Source organism: Empidonax traillii, unplaced genomic scaffold, assembly GCF_003031625.1.
Source record: "Empidonax traillii isolate 1590-97213 ecotype Southwest subspecies unplaced genomic scaffold, ASM303162v1 scaffold154:size1206225, whole genome shotgun sequence".
NCBI classification, from domain to species: Eukaryota; Metazoa; Chordata; class Aves; order Passeriformes; family Tyrannidae; genus Empidonax; species Empidonax traillii.
In genome coordinates, this window is record NW_020955347.1 from 950,676 (window position 1) to 974,053 (window position 23,378).

The 23,378-nt window shown below is 40.8% G+C and overlaps 1 protein-coding gene across 1 annotated transcript; it reads right to left on the bottom strand.

Moving 5' to 3' along the window:
- Positions 1-3,745: 3,745 nt before the first annotated feature.
- On the bottom strand, positions 3,746-17,397 carry ETNPPL (ethanolamine-phosphate phospho-lyase). Its single transcript, XM_027884737.1, has 13 exons — positions 17,263-17,397; positions 15,279-15,397; positions 14,957-15,116; positions 14,003-14,077; positions 12,448-12,541; positions 11,338-11,454; positions 9,543-9,625; positions 8,811-9,036; positions 7,844-7,998; positions 7,061-7,150; positions 6,717-6,847; positions 5,746-5,813; positions 3,746-4,876 (listed from the first exon to the last, which is right to left on the bottom strand). Exons 1-13 carry the CDS (start codon positions 17,316-17,318, stop codon positions 4,745-4,747), a joined length of 1,506 nt encoding a protein of 501 aa, XP_027740538.1. The 5' UTR covers positions 17,319-17,397; the 3' UTR covers positions 3,746-4,744.
- Between the last annotated feature and the right edge of the window lie 5,981 nt (positions 17,398-23,378).

Below are 23,378 nucleotides of genomic sequence, written 5' to 3' on the forward strand. Positions count from 1 at the left end.
GTAATGAATCAGTAGCTAAGCTGAAGCCAGAAATCCTTTTCCAGGTTTTCATGCAACCCCAGGATTTTCTGCCTTGTTGATTATTAAGACTTTTAGCAAACTTCAGTGCTGTGCCAAAACACATTTCTTCATGTTCTTCCCCTTCCGCTTCCTTTAATTTATTTTTTAAAATTCGATATTGTTGTAAATGTATGTTATTGTGATATTGGAGCAGTGTTCACCCTAAGACACATGAATGGCTGTGAGCACAGGTGGGAGAGACTGGAGACTGTTCTGCTTCGTGCAGATTGGTCTTGAGCTGTGGGCTCAGGGAAGGCTTTAAACTTTTGGTGCTTTGTATTTAGAGTTTTTTCATTTAGGGCCAAATGTCTTTCCTTATGAAATATCAACATGAAGATTCTTCCTCTGTAGAGCTGTTTCTCATGGACTTTGTAAGACACCCTGCATCTCTGGAAGCTGAACCACAGGCACCAAGAAAATCGAATGTTCCAGGTGGGAAAATACAAATGTGTATGGATAGCAGAGATAGGGAAATCCCATCACAGTCATTTGGCCTTGTCTTCCCTTGCATAATCCTTCTGGCAGAGCTTGGCTAGCAGCAGCACAGGCCAGGTCCAGGTTGAAAAGAAACGTTATTACAACACCTGCTTAAGTCATCACTGAGAAACCTGGAAAATTAAACTGATGTTTCTGCTGCTATGAGCTAATTTGCCCTGCTTGCAAGTAATTTGTTTTGGTTTTTTTTTCAAGTTATTTTATTAAATGGAGAAAAGGCCCATAGAAGTAGGTTGAACACTCCCCGTACATAACCATATAGTATAATAAATACTATTTCATTGGCATCCCAATCCCTTACTTTGTCTTCTCTAGTATATTGCCACTAGTAGCTTCTTTAACACATTCTGTTGTTTTCAGCTCCTAGCTTAGAGTATCTGTAGCACTGGGAGCTTACTATCCAAGAGGTACTTGTATGTATTCTTGCATCCCATTTTGCAAGTGGCATTTGAACAACCTTCTCCACTTGGATATAATTTTCTGATGGGTATTTTTGACTTCTCTTTCTAGGTGTTATTTTTTTGTATGTTGGTGCTGAAAGTGCTGTCTCAGACCTTTGACCCAGACCTTTGTCATATTAAAAATGAATTTTTGTCTCGGCTTTTTTTTTTTTTTTTTTTTAAAACAGAAGTGCCTTGTGAATTGCAATGGCACATATAAAATAATTTTTTCAGAGTTGTCCTTAATCCCCTTCATTTACCTCCCTTATTTTACCAGATATAATCAAGAGCTTGCTTCTTCTGAATGTGTGTGTGGACTTTCTTCTGGACTTTCTGTGTTGGGGCTGTCTGCTAGTTCCCAGCCACCAAGCTTAACAGTTGTGAAGATTATAAATGTACTAACTGATAAGAGGCCTTTGTATGTCTAAAAACAAACAAACAAACAAACAAACAAAAACCCAAAAAACCCACAAGATAAAACAAAAAACAAAACAAAAACAAAAACAAAAAAACCCCATAGACATTATATAATACTCCTGCATAATTTAATTCTTCTGTTCAATGGGACAGTGTAGTCCTGTTGCAATATCTTATGGAGCTAAGGCATAATCTGTTTCCCTGCCAGTTCTGTGGTGTTTTGCTGACATGGCAACTTTTGGTGCCAATTCTTCTCTCCAGAACAGTGCTGTCTAAGGCATAGCTTTCCAACTGCATGCAGCCTCAGTCCTGCTTGTTTTTATGTAAGGGAATTAACTGGCAGTGGATTCAGACAACCAGTGTCACATTTTCATCAGTATTTGCAACAAGCACTGTCTTTATCCCTTCTTCTAACCTGTCTGCTTAAAAGTCATACATGTGCAACATAAAAGTGATGGAAACAGTGGAGAACTATGAGAATACAATCAAATTGCCTTGGTTCAGCTTCCAGTAGGATGAGTTAGAGTGAAGATATACATAAAACCAACTCCAATGTGTGATACCCACTTGAGATGGAGTCCCGCCTTTCCTTTATTTCACTATCTTTTACTCCTGCATGTGCCTTGCAGAAAACACATGGTCTTATTTTTGTTTACACAAAGTTTAGTGAGTTGAACTGGCTTATGGAGGTGTCTGATGATTGTAAGGGCTAGCAGGGATGTTGAAACATATGGCTAAAACCAGGAATTGCACGGCCAGGATAGGAGAGGTAGAAAGAAGCAGCTGTGTTTAGCCTTAATCATTTCTGCTTCCACTCTCCCATCCCTTAGTCAGGCTCTTCTAAAAAGTAAGCCCTTCACAGTAATGATTGTGCTTAATCTTGTGGGTGGACTCTGAGGTCCTGTGGGAATATTGATATAGTAATGGTAAGTGTAGTAGGTCTAGCTCAACTCCTGGTAACTGTTGGATTGGTTCCTCCGTTTAAATGATAGTGTCCTTTTACAGTGTGTCTCAAAGGAGTGATATCCTCTCTTGTTTAACGAAACTGGGAGATTTAGTTCTAGGTAACTCACACCTTGCAAAATGAGCAGAACCAAGAGGTAGAGAGCTTCCTGACTTGTGAAGCAGAAGCTGGGGTAAAAACAATAGGAGCAATGGTTTTTCCAAACATTTTGAGCATGTGCAGAAGCAAGACACAGGTACACGTAGCAGTAAAGAGGCACAGGCCCCTTGTGTTTATGAGTTTGCAAACTTCAGATACGCACCCCCCCACACACCCATAGCAGATTTATTCTAATTGGATTTTTTACCTCTAGCCTCTAGTTCTTTGACGTACTTTCGAAAATAAAATATTAATGACCTGCCACAACAGTCAGTGTCATAGTACAGACTGCTGAGCTCTGTGCCTCTGAGCTTAAGACTTTGGATAAATCACACAAATATTTGCTTCCTTGGAAGTGCATTTTGCTGCTGTTGCACGCAGTGGATGAGGTAAAATGCAAATAGTGGCACTCCATACAAGGAGTGGCCTAAGCCATGTCTTTGGACATACCAAATTAGGCTGACTTATTTCCTTGTGCAGTTGCATTTTAGTTGACTCAGTTCCTTGTGTAGTTTCATTTTAGTTGACTCAGTTCCTTATGTAGTTTCATTTTGGAAAAGACCTTTTCATTTTGGTGTCCTTCCAGGTGAAGGGTTAGCAGGGGCTGAATTGTAGCAGCTGAGGCAACACCTGGCTTGGAGGCTAAGAGCTGCCAAGAGCTGAGGGTCTCAGGGAAACACAGCCTAATCAGTTCTGCTTTGGCATAGAGACAACCTCCAGCCAAAACTGAAGTTACTTCCCTCATCAAATGGGTATTACTGAAGAATAAAATTAAACCAAAAAAAAAACCCACCTCTTTGCAAAGGAAGTCATAATTACGAACAAGAGATTTATTTTTATGGAAAAATTATTCAAGCATCATGAAACAGAAAATAAGCTTGAGGATGTTGGATGTTGAGGATGTTACGCCAGACACATCAATAATAATGTAGCAAATTGTGGAAAACATGAAAATAGATAAGGTGCTCAATTTTATGTCATATCAGTAAGATCGTTAGCAGCAATGAGGAAACAGCAGAACTGAGGGTATTAAAATTGAAGAGGAAATAAATACATTTCGGATTTTTTTCTCAAGTACAAACTATTTGGAAAGCCCCCCATGTCCTCTACAGCATGGAGTTGTACATGTATTAAGAAAGAGAAGCAGGGCTTGTGTGCTTTCATTGAAATTTAACACTGACAAGGAGGCAAGTCAGTCTAAAGTATCTGCAGCACAGATAGGCAGTGGCTGCATGCGTGGTTTATGCAGTGGTCCTCTCATTTTAGTAATCTACCCAGTGTTAGCATAGCCATTTATGTGTCAGGATCCCATGGAACTGGTATGTGACCCTTCATCACTACTGACAGAAAGTAACAGCACTGCTTTGACATCATCAGGCAGCAATTCCCGTGACTGTCAAAACAACTAAAATGAGAGACCTTTAGGTTAAATTCAATCAATCAGTGTGTCTGAAATTATATATACTTGCTTATTTTATGGACTCACAGGGTTCAATCTATAAACTTTTGGGGAAAAAAAATCATAAAATCTTGCTCTATATAAATAGTTATCTATAAAAGTTGCTTTATTCATAGAAAATTAGATTTTTCATTCTCTGAATTTGTGGTGAGAATGCCTTGCATAGACATTGTGTCTCTACATATAGAGTGGTAGGCTCTTAATAGAGCATTGTCAACATTAGCAAAGCTACTCTAATTTACATCAGCTGGGAATATGGTCCATAGGACCTAAGTTACACTGGAAGATAATAACGATTTCTTTCTCAAGCAATTGTTAAGTGAATTCAGCCATTAAAACATGGGAAGTAATTAACATCTCAATATTACATATTGAAATTTAAAATAATGTAAAAATAGCATATTAAGCATATATTTTTAAACTTAATAAGATTGGCATCTGCTTTATGGCTTTAAGCATATCAGATTCTGCATAATATGGGTAAATCTGCAGTTTTCACTGAGTTTGTGTACCTGTATCAAGCCTGCCATCGGCACCACGGTATTTTTGTATGGCTTCTCTGTTCTGTCACATCTACATTTCAAACCACGTGGCACAGTTCTCATGTATCTGAAAAGGTATTTTAAACCTACTGAAGCTAATAGGAATTCAGACAGGTTATGGAAGGCATGACTAGGCTTCAAACAGATCCTAAGGCTCGGACTATTGCACTCTTCGTCTCAAAAGCAAGACTGAACACAAATTCAAACTGAATGAAGGAACTTTCCGCCTTCATGTTCTTATTCTTTTACTTGACAGTGAGCGTTTTTTCGAATAAATCCCATTTTCTTGTCTGCAGGCAGCTCCATTCATGTGGCCGGTGCTTTCACTTGCACCTTCTGGTTGAGAAGTCTCTTCAGTTGTCTGAAACAGGAAGGAAAAGTCAGTGGAGGCACGTGCGTGTTTTCCACCAGGCAACCCCTGGACTTGGTTCCCGTTAGGTAGCTCTGTCTGACTCTGTATTACCGGCACAATATCTTAGTTTTGAAAGACATTGAACTGAATGTGTAAAAATGTTTGTAAGAGGTGGCTTGCACTGTAAATCCAGTAAAATCTATATGTATAACCAATAATTTATCGGGTCTCTGCTTAATTACTACATCCCTAGACAGCTGAGCTTTTGCTTTCTCACCCCCACATCACCTTGCTGGAAAATCCACCAAGGGACAGTTTAGCAAGCTTTTCTATAAAGAGGGTGACATGTTTTTAAAGGAGTGAGAAACTATATGTGATCATCCAAAGCTGAGGCTGAAACCTAAGAAGTTCTAGTTTGGATGCCTGTCAGCCATTCATACTCAAAGAGCTACAGTGGAAACAAAATCCTTGGAACTGTCCAAAAACCTGGACACCTTCCAGGCTGAAGGCTTGCTTAGAAAGCCAAATATCCATCAGTTGCATGTAATACTTAGAACTAGTAATCGCTGACTGCTGTGCTCATGACTTTGTGCGGCTCAAAGTCTGGTTGGTCTTATTTACACATAGGCAGATAAGGCAAGGGGCTCATCTGTAACATGTTTCTCATTGTAGGTCTGTATTACTCAGCTCTTTTTAGATTTGTCTCACTGAGACAATCCTCTCAGATTTCTAGTAGCGAGTTATGTTCTGAGCTCAGTTTCAAGGTACAGAGTCACTCACGCTACCAAAAATGAAGTCATGCTCTACCAAAGTAATTTATAATTGCTTTGCCAAACACCTATCTGAATAAGAGTTTAAAAAAAAAAAAAAAAACATACTTTTCTTTTACACTGTATATTTGTAGATGCATTATTTTCTGTCTTCATTCCAGTGGCCTCTTCCATTTCTGAAAAGAAAGTAATAAAATAATTAAATTAAAAAGAACCAGGGGTAAGTAAACATAGAGTCAATTTAATAGCTGGCTGAAGTGAAAAACCAGCTATTCCTCTGGGAATTTATCACAAGAAGAATAAGGAAAGAATGATGAATACTTTCTAAATAATTTTTCAAGGCAATGTGATGAATCTATCAGGACTGTATAGCTTGGGGGTGTTTAGAGAAAAGAAAAGAATTAGCCACTTGACTGTGGCATGGAGTATCAAATAGACCTTTCAAGGTGGGATTCTGCCTTTGTCCAGCAGGTTCATGATACCTCTAGTTGTTAAATGGTAACTCTAGTTGTTAAAATCTCAGAAGGTGGAAGCATAGAATGGGCTTGGAAAGTCCTTATGCTAATAGTATACCAGATATTATTTTCCTCTGGATTGGTCCCCAGGAAAAGATCAATAGAGCCTGAAAACCTTCAGGCTAATTTCAATAAGACAATCACATTGCAATACGCCAGTGGAAAAAAAAAAAACAACAACCAAACACAAAAGGAAAAAAAAGTAGGTAGAGCACATTATGGAAAGCTACACCAGTGTTTCTGCAGTGTGTTTCAGGCCTTTGCTGAATTAATATATGCACTCCTTAACGTACAGCATATGTGACCAGAAAAGAGTAAAAGCACTGAGTCTGTGAGAGAAAGGATTAAGAGCAGGATTTTGCCTGAAATTTGGATTAGGTACATATGGGGCTTTTTGTTTATTTATAATAATTGCATGATGAACGGCAGTTTGGACAAGTGGTAAGAAACGCAGTTTATTACTTCTCCTTGCATGTAATGGCCTAGGTTATGGTGCCTGGTGTTTCTAAGGGGTCATGGGGAAATGAACAAAGAGTATTCCTTTGAGCCCTAAAGCGTGCATACCGGTAAGAAGTGCATCAATTGTCTCCACTGCATGTTTTGCATCTTCCATTGTGAAACACATTGGTGGTTTAAATTTTAGAATATTTCTGTAGGGTCCATCTGCACTAAGAAGGATTTGACGCTCTTTGAGTCTGTGGAAAGAGGAAACATTTGTGTTAGGTGTGGGTGTAAGACTACTATATTGTGTCCTGTCACACCCGTCAGGCTGAGATAGATTTTGAAAGTTTTCTTTTTCTAGTACTATGTTATCAAAAACTAACAAATTTAAACTGACATTAATGAATAACTGCTGGAGAATATAAGGAGGGTTTGAACACTGCACATAGTCTTGAATAACTACTTACTTGTAAATAAGATGGAGGGCTTCAGCAGTGGCTGGTGTTCGCTTTTGTTGATCTTTCACAAGATCCACTCCAACAAACAATCCAACACCCCTGGAGTAGAGAAAAAAAAGTACAGACAAGTGAAATCCAGTGTCAGTAACCCAAGCTTTCTGCTGAAAATGCAATACCTGTTTCTAACAACTGCAGTTCCCTTCCCTGGAGCGCAAATGGGGGAAGGAGCATGAAAAAGGAGACTTTCTCTTTGATTGCCTTTTGGCTGCTTCACATAATCAAATGGGATAACAGATACTCCTGGATAAATAAATTTAGCTGTCTCATTAAGGTTACATGGCCAGTTAAGAACAATAGAATAATTTTCTTTCTCTCTTATCCTGCAAATCCCAAGCCAGGAGGCTGTGGAAGACAAATAAGAAAAACAAAAACAGAAGTATACAAACTCCACAACCCAACTCCTTCCCTCCAAAAAACCCAATGGCGATTATCAGTGGTAGTAACATGAGATGAAGAAAATCCATAGTAACATCTCCCAAGTAAATTGACCATAGATTTGAACAAAGTCTGCATCATCACAAGAAGTGTGCTGACAGCTGGGTTATCTGATGCAGATGGCTCTTTAACCTACTCTCCCAGAGCTTTTCTAGTGGTTATGCTTATACTTAACTAAGTTTTGGATAGTCCCTTTTAAAAACGAGGTGTAGCAAAATCATAATGTTTCTGTGTTCCACTAACTCCAAACTTGTTGCAGAGTTATTTTTTTCTCTGACATTGCTGTAACACACCTACCTGATATCTCCCACTAAGGGATGTTTCTTCTTTTGCTCAGCCAGCAACTCCAGGAGATAATTTCCTACACGCGTAGCATTTCCTTGGAGATCTTCTTTTTCTATTACATCCAGCACAGCCATTCCAATAGCACAAGACACTGGATTGCCTCCAAACTGATAGCAAAGAAAAACAGGAAAACAAAACCCATCATTGAAAACAAAAGCCATCAAAAAATTCATCTCTGTCTATCTACGTAATTTTCACTTGCTCTCTCCTTCTTGACAAGTCATGAAGAAAACTTTGGACTAGGGAGGGGCTCCCTTTTCCTTCACTTCTGGTCTCAGTAATTTGAAGACTTCAGGACTGAAACGTTCAGCTGATTGCAGGTGCAGACAAAATGCTCCTTGGGAAGGGCAGTGGGTGATAGATCCGATATTTCTTGAACTGGAGGGTATAAACTCCATTAAAAGCAGGGGGATCAGTGGTAGCTGGGAAGAAGGCTGAGTCACACGAGCAGAAAGAGGGCTCAGTAAATGGGAGGGAAGCTGCACCTCTCTGGCATGAATGCAGATGAGACGTTTCCTGGTAAAGGGTCACTGTTTTGTTAGGTTTCAACTGCAGAGCAAGGTCTGCTAGGGCATGAGTTCCACAAGCACTAAGCCTATCCAAGAAAATGAAATTTTACATGATCAGCATTTCAGAGCGGGGAGAGGTAAAGAGGCATAAGGAAGAATTTATTTGTATGGATGTGACTTGAGATGCATTACTTGCCAGAGAGCTAGTGCTCGTCCATATGAAAATGTACCACTTGATACAGAACACATTTCAGAGCCTCTACACTTGCTTTTAGATATTAGACTATGGTTGACTTGAGCTCTTAGTAACATGATGGATGCAGATGTTAGTTGAATCACCTGAGAAACTTCTAGCTCTTAAATGCCAACCAAAAGGAAAAAAAAAGGCAAAGCTTCACCTATGAACTTACTGTATTGAAATACTCCAATCCAGAAGCACCAAAAGCTTCTGCAACTTCCCTTGTTGTGACCACACAAGACATAGGGTGTCCGTTGCCAATGGGCTTTCCCATGGTGACAATGTCAGGTACAAAGTCTTCGCCTTGCAGCTGGAATGCCCAAAAGTGCTTCCCAACTCTGCCAAAGCCAACCTGGACCTCATCAGCTATGAACACTCCACCCGCTGCACGCACATACCTAAAACCAAACAGAGTAGCTTGAAAGACTAGTGCTGCAGAACACAACTTGGGGAGGCAATCAGGGACAAAGGAGTCTGTACCACAGAAATTCTCCAGTGTGGGACCAGGTTAGGAAAAAAAGAAAGAACACAACTAAAGCTATTTTATAGCTATGGAATTTTTAGTAAGCTACATATTAAGAAAAAAAAATCTGACATTTTGATGGAAAAGAGGGGCACTATAATGGTACTGCTGGATTATAACTGTGATGGTTTAGCTCCACCTTCCATCAAACTTGTGACTAAGAATTAAAGATAGGTAAGGAACGGCAATTATCTAGCAAAAAAAAATTTGTCTGATATTCCATAAAAATTGGAAGTGGAACCATACTCTTCAATAAATAGAAATAAACAGCAGCCAAGAACAAGAGAGGTTAATAGCTGAATTGATTAGATAAGCCTATAGTGAAAAAAGCGTTTCTTTGGTTAATTTTTCAGTCATGCTATTTTGAAGTGATGTACGTACTCTGCCACTTTCTGGAAATAGCCCACAGGTGGAATTACTTGGCCTCCACAGCTTTGCATGGATTCAGCTATGAAGGCAGCAATCTACAAGAAACAAACTCATGTGAGAGTTGTGTTCACTTACTTGGCCTTCGCACTGACATCTAACAGTCTAGAAACAAACGTTTAAATATGTGCCTTAATTTAATCACGCAACAGGTTGGACAACTGAGGGCTCTTGACAACAGCTACAGCTAAAGAATATATTCATTCTGTAATCAGGAGTGCCCAAATTTGCAGTAGCCAGGGTCAACTTTGCAGCCTAATGGGAATACAAGGATTGGCATTAAGCCACTGTCCTACAGCTGTTGAATTGGACAGCACTTACTGGTGTCAGTGGATGTTGGATCAGACTCCTGGGAGCTACATAAATTTATTTAAAAATTTCAATTTACAGGAGACACACAACACTGTGTGTGCCCTTTTCCCTAAGAAGTTAATAAAACTTGCAGGTATATGTGGTGACCAGCTTTTTTGTTCAATTCTGAACACCAGGTAGAGGTGGGTAGAAGCTGAACTGTAGGATGACCTGTGGCTAGCCTTTGGGCACCCCTGCCTAATGCAAATAACTACACAAGTAAAATGTCAGCATGAGGTACTTGACAAAAGAGGAGAATGAATTACAGATGAAATAATTCCAGTCGCTAGGAATGAAAAAGAAAGTTATTTTAATTCAAGAAGGGTAAGAGCAGCAGATCAGATACACTGGAACATCAAAATTCGTTTCTTGTCAACAGCAGAGGTCTATGCAGCAGAGATACGATATTACCCCAAGGTCTCAGCCATAAGTCTGCTATTTAAGGGATTGCATCCCCACACCACTTCTGAACCCCTCCCTCAGCATCAAGAGGTCTCTGTGCTGGTGCAGTCTTCCTGGAAACAAGGCCGAGCAGTAACGTGTAAAGAACCGTACACTATATTTGAAGAGTCATGCTACGGCCAAAGAGAACGAAGCTTCCCATAGCATGTGAGGCTTAGCCTTTAGCACAACTTGTCCTGCCACAGGTCTATGTCACCAAAACCTAAGAAATATGCAAAAGAAAGGAAACAAGGGAAGAAAAAACAAAACTGTGCGTTAGTAGAGGATAAAAAAAAGTCGATGAAGAAATTAAAAGAAAAGTGATGTAGGTCTATTGGACTAGAAGGGAACATGTTCCAGTCTCCACTGAAGTCTTCTGGGACTTCAGTGGGTTTTGGATCAAGCCCTATGTGTCTCAACACACTAATGCCATCATATAAAACATTAACACACATTTTAGGTAAATCTGTTCAGAAATGGTCTGTTTTTATCAAGGTCATATTGTATATGATTGAAAGTTTCACCTTTTTATATACTCCAAAGTTATCTTAAGCTACCAGGCTCAGAAATGTAATATCAAGATTTTCTCTGCCCCCCAGAGACTGTTATATATCCTTGTTAGAATTTGTGATGTAGTTTTTCAGCTGACCTCAAACCTTTTCCTAAAATATTTACAATCTACCAGTTCAGTGCATACAACAGGAAATTAAACAGCTTTGATTGTATCTGCATATATTCAACTGTATTACTGACCCTTTCATTGATGCCTAGAAAAACTATGATAAGAGCATCAGGTAGAAAAATGGCCCATTTTGAACACAGAACGCATCATAGAAAAAAAGGGAGGGCAAAGCATGTGAAACTGAGTGAAGAAACAAGTTCTTGGTTGCCTGTTACGTGCCCCCATGTCACATTTAATAGATGAAGCCTCAGCATTTCTAAAGCACAAAATACACACCTTCCGTCCATTCTTCTGTGCTTCTTCAATAATCTTTTTCACCTCTTCAGCATAAGCACTTGCTGGATCTGGGTGGTCTTCCCTATATTTCCCTCTGTAGATATCTGGAGAAGGAGCCTGAAAAGACGAATTGTTTTTTTTTTTTTAAAGGCCATGCTTCTATGAAACATTTACTTTCTTTTCTGCTGCTCTGTTTTATTGGCTTTTCACGCAGGTAAGTAATTGGACAGCCTGAATTTCTGCTTCAAACTGCAAAAATGCTTAGAGGAATTTAAACTCACAGTAGCCTTGTGATATATTCAACACTACTGAACACAACTGTTGAAAGAGCTATCATCTACCTCATCCACCTTTCAAGATTGTCCTTCCTCTCCCTCGGGACACAATAATGAGTCCTCATATATCATCTTATTTCAGATTCTTACAGGAGATCCATTTCTGCAACTTGAGAATGGAGTTTTCCAGTCTGTCACTTCCCTTCCAGCATCCTAGTCATGGTACAAATCTGTGTGACATTCCAGCCTCTAATATTGCTTTTGGGAGAGGTTCAGTAAATAAGAGAAAGGACGTGGTATAAAAAGATCAATACTACTTTGGCAGTACGGTTAACGCAAGGAGGTCTAGATAGGAAAGACCTGTTTGGTGTACATTTCCGAGCTGAGAAAGATTATTGTCTTTGTAAGATATACGAGTTTAAGTTGACAAAAAATCACACTCACTTGGACACCCCATAAGCCCTATACCCAGATCATGTAAACTTATGCAGTCTTCCTTTCCAGTTTTTGGAAGTAGACTCAAAGTCCTGCATAACTTTAGCCAAACCAACACAATGTATATTGGCTAGTTTTATCAAACTGTGTAACTATACAATGCAGTGACTAAGAAAAATTGTAGCACTTGAAGGAGATCAGCCTCACAGCTGAATATCCAGTTCAAAATCCAAAAGAAAACAATTTTGCCATATTTATTCCACTGAAAAACAGTGAAGCATATGTACTCTAGCATCAGTAAAACAAAATGAAAATGTATTTATACCAGAAGAGGGTAATTCAATATGCTACATAACAGGCATAAAAATTACAAAAAAAAGCCCCCCAAAAACACACTTACCACATGCACATACTCCTTCTTGCAGTCCTTTCCCAGCTGATTAAATTTATAGGGGCTGATGTCAATCAGAGATGTAACATGGCCATGGTAAGCACTGCATGAGTGTTAAATATCCAAGTCAGTTTTTACCAAATGGAGAGAAAAGCTAAATTTACAACTGTGTCCATAAATAATCCAGAATCAGCAACTACATCTGCAAACAGTAGCACTGTTTGTGAATGGAACTTGATTTAATTTACTCAATCTTTCTCTTGAAGGCAATATGAAATTGCTGTTGACTTTAACTCACTAGCAAGAATGGAACCAGGAGGGTTTTTTGCTTGCATAAAATCAAGTGCCAGCATGGGGGCAGACCAAGATGATGTCCCCTGGATCACACCACCTCCAACTACCTAACAGCAGTGGGTCCAGCTCCTTCATTTCCAACCTGCGGGCCCCACTCTGGCCAACCCAAGCTCTGCAAGCTACACCCAACACTATTGCAAAGACTCTCAAGAGTGTGCATTGCATTGGAAAGTGAGGATCTTATGCAGCAACAGCACATTGCTATCTGCCCTGAAGAGCCCACAGGATAGATGGTTTGGCAGAAGAATAAGGATATTATTTGAATAGAAAAGCTTTATATTGCAGAGTATGCTAAAGCTGGTTACGTCAGAGGCTATTTTGATTTAGAAATGAGGAACCAGTCTTCTGAGCCTAAAGCATGTAGCATATTCATTCAGGGAATAATCACTTCTGTTCAGCCATAAACTGAAAGGGAGCCTCAAACCAAATCAGACATCACAATCCCATAGTAGCATACACGAGTTAATGTGTGGCTAACAGGGATCTGACCTAACAGGGCTAACAGAGATAGCTGAGTCAAACAAGCTTTTTGCTGTTCAGATAGACGTGCTCTTGCAGTTGCTCTGGCTGGACTTTCTAATCACATCCTGAGAAGAAGACCCAGCACTACAGCTGCATAACCAAACCTACAGCTGCATCTAGGATAGGAAAATACACCAGAAACACGGTTGGCCACCTTCCCTATGGCTGACGGCTCTCTCAATGCATCCTGATTTGGAACCGCTTGGTTTTCTGTGCATACTTGTGTTCACTGGAGAAGACCTTTGCATCAATGCAACACCACTGCAAAGCTACAGCATCTTTCTTCTTGACCACTGAATAATCATTTGTGCAAAATCAAATATGTCCAGCAAAGCATAACAAACAGAAGCCTTTTTTTCTAGAGCAGGCCAGTGGCCAGACAATTCAATGCTGTTGAAAACAGCATTCAAGTCTCCTGAATTGCTTTGGGATTGCCTGTGGGAAATGCCCTCTAACAGGTGACTGACCTTCTGGGGTGACTGACAAGCTTATTTTTCAGAGATCTTCAAAACTTATGTTTATCCAAATGTGAAAAAGGGATTTCCTGACCTGTTCTAATACAAAAGCAACAAAGCTTTTCTTTCAGCAGGCAGGGGAGTACAAACAGCAGGGGGTTGCTGCAAAGCCGATTCTGAAGCAATGGCAGGAGCTGCCGGCTGAACTCACATAAGGTACCCTATGTACTTACTTTTCAAGGGTGATCACATCTTGGTGCCCACGGTACTGCCGAGCCAGTCGTAAAGCAAGATCATTTGCTTCAGACCTGCATAATAACAGATACAGAGGTAAAACAGTGAAGAAATGCTTCCAATTAAAAGGGTGTTCTGACACAGAAGATGATGCATGAGACTAATGGACATAATAAATCAACACAGCAGGCTCTGTTACTCTACAGATTACAATGCTGAGGTTGAGACTACAAGTGCCACGTAAGGGGGCAAAGAAAAAACAGCTCTTTGTATAAACAGCAAACAAAGAGATGCTTTATTTCCCTCCCCCAGTTTGTTTTTAGATATTTACGTCCTCTTGGTACAAAGGAGACCGCTTTGCGGCTGGGAACACAATGCAGCTACAAACCCTTGAAAAGTAATGCCCCATCTCCCACACTCCACAGTGTTGCCACCCTCCCCATCAATGGCACCATCAGGCAGCAGAGAACACAAATCTGCACCCTGGAAGAACACTCAGGCTTCCAGACTAACCTGTCGCAGCCCCTCTGCTCACAGGTCCCTGTAGGTTGTCTCTTCTGGTAACGAAAATGATCACAGACTAACTGACTGCCTAAAGAATACTACTAATTTCTGAGGTTATGTGTCAATTTACGGATGGTATTCACCAATCTGTATGTCGTGGTCACCAATTTGAAGTCTTAATATTCTTTTCTTGCTTTTTTCCATCCCCACTTGTGTTTAGCAGGCCAGTTTCATGTTTTTGCTTTCTTTCTTTGAGAAATAAATATGTCTAAATATTGTCTAAATATGACAATTGCAAATAAGAAGGAAGTTTTGAATACTACTGTAAGTATTTTTGTTGCATATTACTAAGTCCTACTTAGTAAGACTTAGACCAAGCTGTCCTGAGTGTCCATCTCAAAGAGGAGCTAAATAGTCACAGTGGAAAAAAAGATACTATTCAGACATACCCAGAGTTGACAAAATAGCAAACAGAGAGTTTCTCAGGCAGGGTGGCTGTAAGACGCTGGGCATACTGAACAAGGTTGTCATGCAGGAAGCGGGAGTTTGTGTTGAGCAGTTCCATCTGTTTTGTTGCAGCCTTTGTCACATATGGATGACTGTGGCCAACTAAAGAAGAAAATAATTAGTTATTACTAGCAAGCAGTCAGATACTGAACCACACAAGGACATTCAGAGAAGCACTGTGAGCATCATCACTTGGCAGAAGTGAGTTCTGATCCCTATTAGAAATTAAAGAATGGAAGCAGTCTCACAAGTTGAACTGCTTACCATGTGCAACGTTGTTGATGCAGTCTAAGTATTTTTCTCCTTTCTCATCAAACATATATTGGCCCTGAGCACGCACTATCTTCAGAGGGTCCTTGGCAAAGAAAACCTTGCAGGAAGGCCTAAAAAAGAATAATTATAAAATAACACCATTTTAATTTTCAGTTGTTCCACCTCCTTTGAATGCTGAATTGCCTCCCTCTGCAAAGAGCTTGTGAGTCATTCAGGTGGTGGTCAAGCAGAGGGCTCTTGCTAAAAATGAAAAAAGCCCCCACACACTTCCCCAGGCACAGTGGTAACAGAAATAGGTATTTAATAAGGGAGTTTTCAAAGCTTGACTTACAATTGGTTTCACAGGAGCACAGTGACTGCACGTCATTCCAGGTCCTTATACGTCCTGCTGTGTTTCTAGGCTGTAGCTTTGTTTGTTTACATGCCTTATGGACATCTATGGCCAAATAACTCACTGGGACTAAACCAAGCTGTTAAGCATTGTTTTATACTATAGCCAAAAATTCATTACGCAATGGATGACTGTAGCATACAGAGGTCACAGTAAAGAACAAAACACTAATGCCTTGAAGACTTTATTTTCAGACGTGCTGAGTAGGTCCTAAAAATCTCACTATGTCACTCTTTATTTTGGATAAAATCTTTAAAAGCAGCTTTTTATAAGCACATAAATTGCACTGACTTCCAGCAAAACTCAGGCTCCTTATAAAGTTATCCAAAGTACCCTTTAAACACTTCCCTGAACCACCCCTCCCCTTCATCCTCCCCAGAGAATGTTCCAGCTAAGTAATTATGCTGAATGATATTACTGAGCAGAAGGAAAGTCTTCTGAACTTTTAGCAATGTTTATATGGCCTTGGATAAACACAGTTCTTTCCAGGTAAGTCTGGGAGTTTTTGTTTGGTATACTGAGACTATGAGCTTGTAAAGCCTGTGACTCCTAGAAAGCAATTTCTTGCAGTTTCTTGCCCTGTTGCATAGATCTTTTCTGACATCTTCAGCTATTTCTCAGGTGTGCATTAAAAGCAGTGCACTATATCATCATTATCCATCTACTGACCGAAGATTTTTCTGCTGTCAGTCCATTCTCTGAAAGTCTCTTTTTGTTCACCCAGCACAGCTCAATCCTACAATCCTGGCACAGACAGGAGTCCCTTAACAGTGAGCTGCCCCTAAAGAGCTGTCAATGTTCTCTCTTTATATGACTATGACTTTTATGAATCTTCAGTGAGTTCTGAATCTTTAGTGAGCTTTCTATGCATGCCACACAGTTAAGATGCAATCAGCAAAGTAGCACTGTTTTAACAACCTGGACTTGTTTTTCACTTGGCAACACCTACCGAAGAAAGCATTAAAGCTGCACATACTGGAGGAACTAACCTTGCAACACACAGATATGTGCACAGCCAAGACTATCACTCAGGTCACAACCGCTGACAGCCCTCCTGTATGTCCCCCAGTAAGACTCAGCTTAAAGAATAGCCTCAGCTCCATTTAAGAGACGGCTGTTTTTCAGGTGCATGCAGTTTATTCACACCAAAAAAAAAAAAAAAAAAAAAAAAAAAAAAAAAAAAAAAAAAAAAAAAAAAAAAAAAAAAAAAAAAAAAAAAAAAAAAAAAAAAAAAAAAAAAAGCGCCCCTCATTTTAGACGTGCACTTGAGTACCAGAGTTCTGGCTGCTAGCTTTGATCTACAGAAGAAGTGAAGTGGCGTTTGCTCTGCAGTGTTTTAATTACTGCAGCCCGCCTAGGGAGTTCCAAGTGGCCCCCAAGACCTGGCAAGCGGGAGGGGCTGACAGGTCCTGTGTGTGTCCGTGTCCCCCTCCCCGCCGGGTCTTGTCCCATGGCCGGAGGGGCTGCCCAGCACTGGGAGCCCCCGGGGCAGCGCCGAGCGGGTCCAGACGGGCGCTGTCACCGGAGACCTTCCTCATCCTCCCCCCTTGCCCCGCTCCCGGCCGGTGCTCCCGCCACCCCTACCCGATGTGCTTCCTCCGCAGGGCCAGGGTCTCCGCCTTGCTGTAGCGCTCCTCCATCCTGCCGGCAGGCACGGCACGACACGGCACAGAAGGACACCGTCCGTCCCAGCACGCCTGAGGGTTCTCCGCCTCTTATGCCGGCGCCGGCCCCGGCCAAACCCCTCCTCCCCGCCTCCCGCCCGCCTGCCTTTCTCGACGGGACGGGACGGGACGGGAACGGAACGTCCCGGCCGCCCCCCATCCCCCTGGGTTTTCCTTGCGTTCGACTCGTGTTTCCTGTTGGGCTGAGGAGGACCAGCCGCGGGTGAGCCCTGTGCCTTGGAGTTTCGTGGTGTGGGGTTTTTTTTTGTTTTGTTTTGTTTTTTCCTAGGGGTGCAAACCGGCATAAATTCTCAAAACAATCCAATTAGTGCGCGGGGGCGGCGGGACAGACGGGCGGGCGCTCAGCTCCCACGGGCGATCCTGCCGTGCCTGAGGTCAGAGTGCCTCTGCCACATACATGCGGGGAGGGCAGATAGGGGATGGGGAGGATAGGGGGAACAAAGCGGACTGTTTAATCAAAATTAGGGTCATAATTCAATGTCCTTCTCTGCTTCTTATCTCCCAGAATCTGTTCGGGAGAGTAAGCTGAGGTACATACTTGTATAAGTCCATCAAAGCCAGTAATTGTGTTTCCGTATTTCTTCTAAAGTGGGGCAAAGTAGTAAGAGCTACGGTTTTCCAAGTGTTTATACACGTAAGTAGGAAGGGGCCTGGTGCTCAGATACATTGGTACACCCTTAAGTCTAGGCAACATCTAAATATAACTAGTCCTATCATTGCTTTGTAACCACAGCAGCAATATAGAAGAGACTAGCTTAAATCTGGCATTTCTTCAGGGTTACACTTGATAACCATCTCACTGGACATCAAAGCCCAAAAGAAAAGGATAACATGGGGAAGAAGGACAGAAATCACATTAAGAGGCATCAACAGCAAAGCTTCTAGTGGAGCACCTCAGCTTTGCCTTCTCCTTGCTGGAGGCTGCTCCTTGAGCTGCATGGGCAGACAGCAGCAAAACTCTCACCCACGTCCCTACTACTCCATCTGTAGCTCGTCTGTGCCACCTGCAGCACTATGTTTGGAAGAGTTTTCAGGGAGCATATGCAAAGCCTCGCAATTTCCTGTGCTGATGATACTTGTTTTTTTCTAGATCAGTATCCAGTAAGTCATCCTAAATTTTGAGATGGAAGAAACACACTTCCTGATTTTTACATTTTTTTAATATCTCTGCCAGCAAGCCACATTTCTGCTTCCCTAGTCAAGCATTTCTTTCCATTCAGTCATTTTCTTGAGCTTCCTCAGACAGTCTTAATTTTGAAGCTTTCACATTCTGCATTGGAAACCTTGCCTCACCAACCAACAGAAAGCCATGTAGCAGAAGTGGTAGGAGGCACCAGCAGCTACACCTCTATATCTCACAAGAGACAGCAGCTGCCTGTCTTCAGTGCCTTGTCCTGGCAGAAAGGCTTAAAAGATATGAGGGAGTTGCCAAAACTGTCAGCAAGGGCAGTATTGTACAGGCAGTGATGAGATTCATGTATGGGTCTCAAGAAGAGAACACGCATTTAGATCTGCTAACACCCAAACGGAGCCAGGGCTAGAGCCTGTAGGAATGCTGTCTGCAACGCTTTTCCGTTTTGCCCGCATCTCTGAAAGCTGGGGAATGATATTTAGCATAAGGCAGATGCAGTTCAAGTTGTACACATTATATACTGGACCTTTGTACCAGCAATGCACCAGACCCAGGCACAGAACAGCAGCCTGCGAGTCTGAAGACATTTCAGGAGATGTTTCCCTGCACTGCGCTGGTGCCTGCACTCTGTCAGTGCTGAGCACAGCCTTATCCCCCCTCTGGGGCTGCTGACAATGCCAACACTGGAAAACCTCAGCTGCTCATGCTGACCTGCCCTGTCTTGCTCACATAGAAACCCTGGACCACAAACAGATTTAAGGGATATGCAAGATTCTGTGCTGCTACTCCTTTAGAAGCATGCATCGGCAGACAGGCCTGCTTGTATCAGGGCTTTTGTTCCAGGTTTAGCAAAAGCAAACTTCTTCACAGCTAGCTTAGTAATGGATTGAAGCAGTATTAAACTTCTTCAGGAAAACTCGAAGTCATAGGTGAAGTAGCTTGTTAGAAGAGGGAGTTGTTCCCTCGTTCTTTTAAAGCCATGGAAAGAGGCTTAACAGTCAAGAAAATATCCCTCCCTCTTGGCTCTTTTCATGCTGTTTTGATACTACCAGCAGAACGAGCCTGCCAAGTCTCATGTGTAGAGCGCAGGAGGTCTCTGCCCTTCAGATTAGCAGAGACCCTGACCCAGACACCTGCCTCTCCAGCACCTTGTCACTTGGCTTTTTCCAACCTCTTCAGTTCCTTCCACTTGTCCTCATAATACTGTGGTGTAAATACTAGCAAATATTTCTTCAGGATATACAGTATTATTAAAATTATATACATATATTATTTTTTAATACTTGTGTTTCATTAAAAAACCCCCACCAAACCCAAAACATGCTATTTACTCCATCCTGCTCTGTTGGCTTTATGAACATTTTATTTTTTTTCCACACTTGTTTAGGGGCTTTGCTGTGGCAGGGTACCAGAAAGTAACAGCCTGGATTCCCGTACGAATTATAAAAAGGAGGTAATATTTCTAAGAGCTATCCAAAGTATCTAAGTAAAGTGCCTTTGGCTCCCTATTTAGCTGTTAAGGAGTTACTGTACCTCCAAAAAACAATACATTGCTGGTGCATTCTGAGGAGCAAACCCACTGCAGATGGTTAGTGGAAAATGATATGCACTGAATATCTGTTTCAAAACAGAAATTTAAGGACGGACAAAGCGTACCTGTCTGGCTCTTCTCCGGGATATCCAGCTGCTTGGCATTTGCACTGAAAAGGGAATGGACTTGCCTGCGAGTTGATGCAGTGACCAGTTCAGCAGGCCCCTGAGTCAGTTAATCACAGGGTGTGTTATTGTTTTTACCAGATTTATCTCAACCAGAATCAATTACCCCATAATGATCTTAATAAACCAAAGAGAAGAGAGTTTCTAAAAGCCGGTAAAAAGTTACCAGGTACTTGTTAGCTTCAGGAGGAAGCAGCCAAAGGTGAAGTCAGAGACCTTGTGACTGCTTGGAGTAGGTACTTTGAAAACTCAGTCAAGCTGTAACCTGCCATACAAAAACAATTAGGATATCTATTACTTACCGAACATTCTGTTTTGGTGTAAGCACATGAAAATACCCTGCATATTGGTTATGTGACAGGAGCTGCCCACCTTTTATCTGGGAGACAAACTAAGGCAGCTTGAGTACAACAATACTAGCAGACTGTGATCTCTCTGAAGACATTTATGGTTTTCTGAACACTGTCATATATATACACATCTGTACTTCTGTATGTTCCTGTAGACACATGAAGAACATATATACATACATATATATATATATGGAGCATCTAAGCTCCAGATCCAAAGCCACTGTATTTTTTTTACTGCAGCGAGGAGCTGGGAAAGGAGAAGGCCCTGTAAGTACTCAGTCTGGAAACTGCAAGAAGCCAATGGAAGAGAGGACAAATTAGTAACCCTGGGAAGACAGAAAGACTCTGCTTGCAGTAACATGACTTAAATGTCTTGGCATTCCCTTGTTTGTTTTCTTTTTTTTATTTGGGTGTAGTTGTTACTGCTTGCTGTAACATGAAATGCTTGGTTTGGGTTTTTTTGGTTTTGTTTTTAAACATTTTCATGTGGTTATTATAACTGAACAACAAGGTGAAGCTGTGTGAGATGAGGACGTAAAAAGCCACTTCTGTTGCATTACTTTTTATCTATGTAGAGTCCTTATTACAAATGGGTAGGGATTAGCAAGTTTAGTAGGTCCACAAAGCAGAGTTGCCTTTGAGTAATGGCCTTTAAGTATTTAAATAAAGCTCCGTTAAGAAAAATAATGTGAGGCATAAGTGGCAGGCATTTCACAAGCAGTCCTGCACGTGCTTTGGCACATCACAAAATTGTGAAGGAGGCATATGAACAGGAGGGAATGCCAGAGGAAAGTCATGGCCCATGAGTACAGTAGGATGGGAAGGCTGTAGGATATTGGTTAGCTGAGGTTTGGCTTTAGAGGAAGCATAGTACTGAAAATAACAGGGAGGCTGTAAAAGTACTGAATGGGAAACCCACAGGGTATTAGCTCTGGCAGAAGTCCAGAACATGTTTATTTTTTGGCAGGACAGCTCCAGCAGCATCTAGAACTGCATTTCATCCTCAGTGAAAGTCGAAGAAAGGAGAAAACTGGAAGCAAGAAAAAGCCAATAGTGGCCACAGCTGAAGCAAGGACTTCACCTGGGTTAGGGTTGCCTGGCTTGGGGCCATGCACTCAGCCTGGGAGAGCAGAGCATGTTAAGCTGGAAGTACCTCATCTTGGAAAGGGAGCAAAGATATTTTTAGTCCCTCGAAGAGCCTAAAACAGAGCTAGATAAGATTAATAGACATTTATGGGGATTAGCAGGAGTTAAGAGTAGAGGTCAAACTCCACAGTGCTCATTCTCCCTCTCTGCCTACAGTGACTATTTCTGAGGTAAAGAAAAGGGAAACAGTGGGGAGTGTTCTGTTTGTCTAAAGTATTTTGGGATTTAGAAAATGCAAACATTTAAATAATGTGTTGAAGAGATTACAGCTGCTCCCCAGTGTGTGTTTGTTTTGTTTTTTTAAAAGGAGGCTCCTGCAAAAATACACCTTCTCGGATCAGTGTGCTTAAAAATATACTATTTTGCAATAATTATTATTTCCATCATTTCTGAACGAACTAGGTTTGTGGAAAACAGACCTTCATATTTTCTAGCTTGCACTGTTACTTGTGACACTGCATATATCTTTATTTCTCAGCAGTTCATGTTTATTTTTCACCTTCAGAATTATAGAAAGGGGAGACTGGCGTCTTCCAGCTTTATTTCTTTTGATCCTAGGATTCCTCTGAACTTGCCTAAGGAATAGTTTCCACTAATTAATACACAGATCCTTCTACCTTTTCCAGCTCTAAGGTTTGCAGCAAAGCTTCTTCCTTACATAGTTTGTGGATGCCAAGAGCCTGTGCTGCCCGTTTAGAAAAGATGACTGAACAGACTTGACTTTGAAGAGAAAAAAACACATTAAGAACAGGAAGAAGAAGGTGAGTTTTCTTACTGCACATTGTAGGAAAATGGAACATGTTGCAGAGGCCTTCATTTTTTCTGTGAATGTTACTACTGACATGACCTGCTCTAGACTTCAAACTACAGGACGGCAAAACGCAGCACACACTTCTTTAAATCCAGACAGACTAGAACAATTTTGTGCACCAATACTAAGAACTTTATAGCACCAATGGTTGGATTAATATTTTAATAATTTTACACTTTTTACATTATGAAAATAAATCATAAATAGTGTAAAAATATTTCTGAAGATCAACTTCTCACAAGGAAGAAACAAAACCTCAAGTACAAAACTGAAAGAAAACAAAACAATATTCAACTGAAAAACAAGGAGAAATTTTAATATTAAAAACAAAAGCATGCTGTTTGATTGGGTTCAATTAAGTCAAGACCAGAGGCCACAAAAAAGTGGTAATTAATAACAAATTAAAATGGGTGATTAAAACCTTGCAATTCTTTATACTACTCCTCAAAAGAGGTCTTGTGACATATTTACAGTGCTAAGACACTCAAAATATTTCTAGTATTGATAATATGATGCTGACCCATGTGTTTTTTACCCCCAAGCACTGAAATCCTTGCCAAATTACTTTTCTTTGTATTCTTATCTCTTCTACTTCATTTATGAGACCATTTGCAATACAAAAATAACGGCACATATAGATGAACTTAAAAAAGTAAAAAATACAAATAAAAATATATAATATTTTCCAAAGGAAAAAGTCAGATACATACATCTTAGCAACATTTTTAAAGTTGTGTGATATTTTCCCAAACATGTACAATAATATAAGAATATCCACATATATGTTAACAATATGTAAAACATTCTCCCACCAACCCAACTCTCCATAATACTTCAGAGAAGTGTGCAAGTACCAA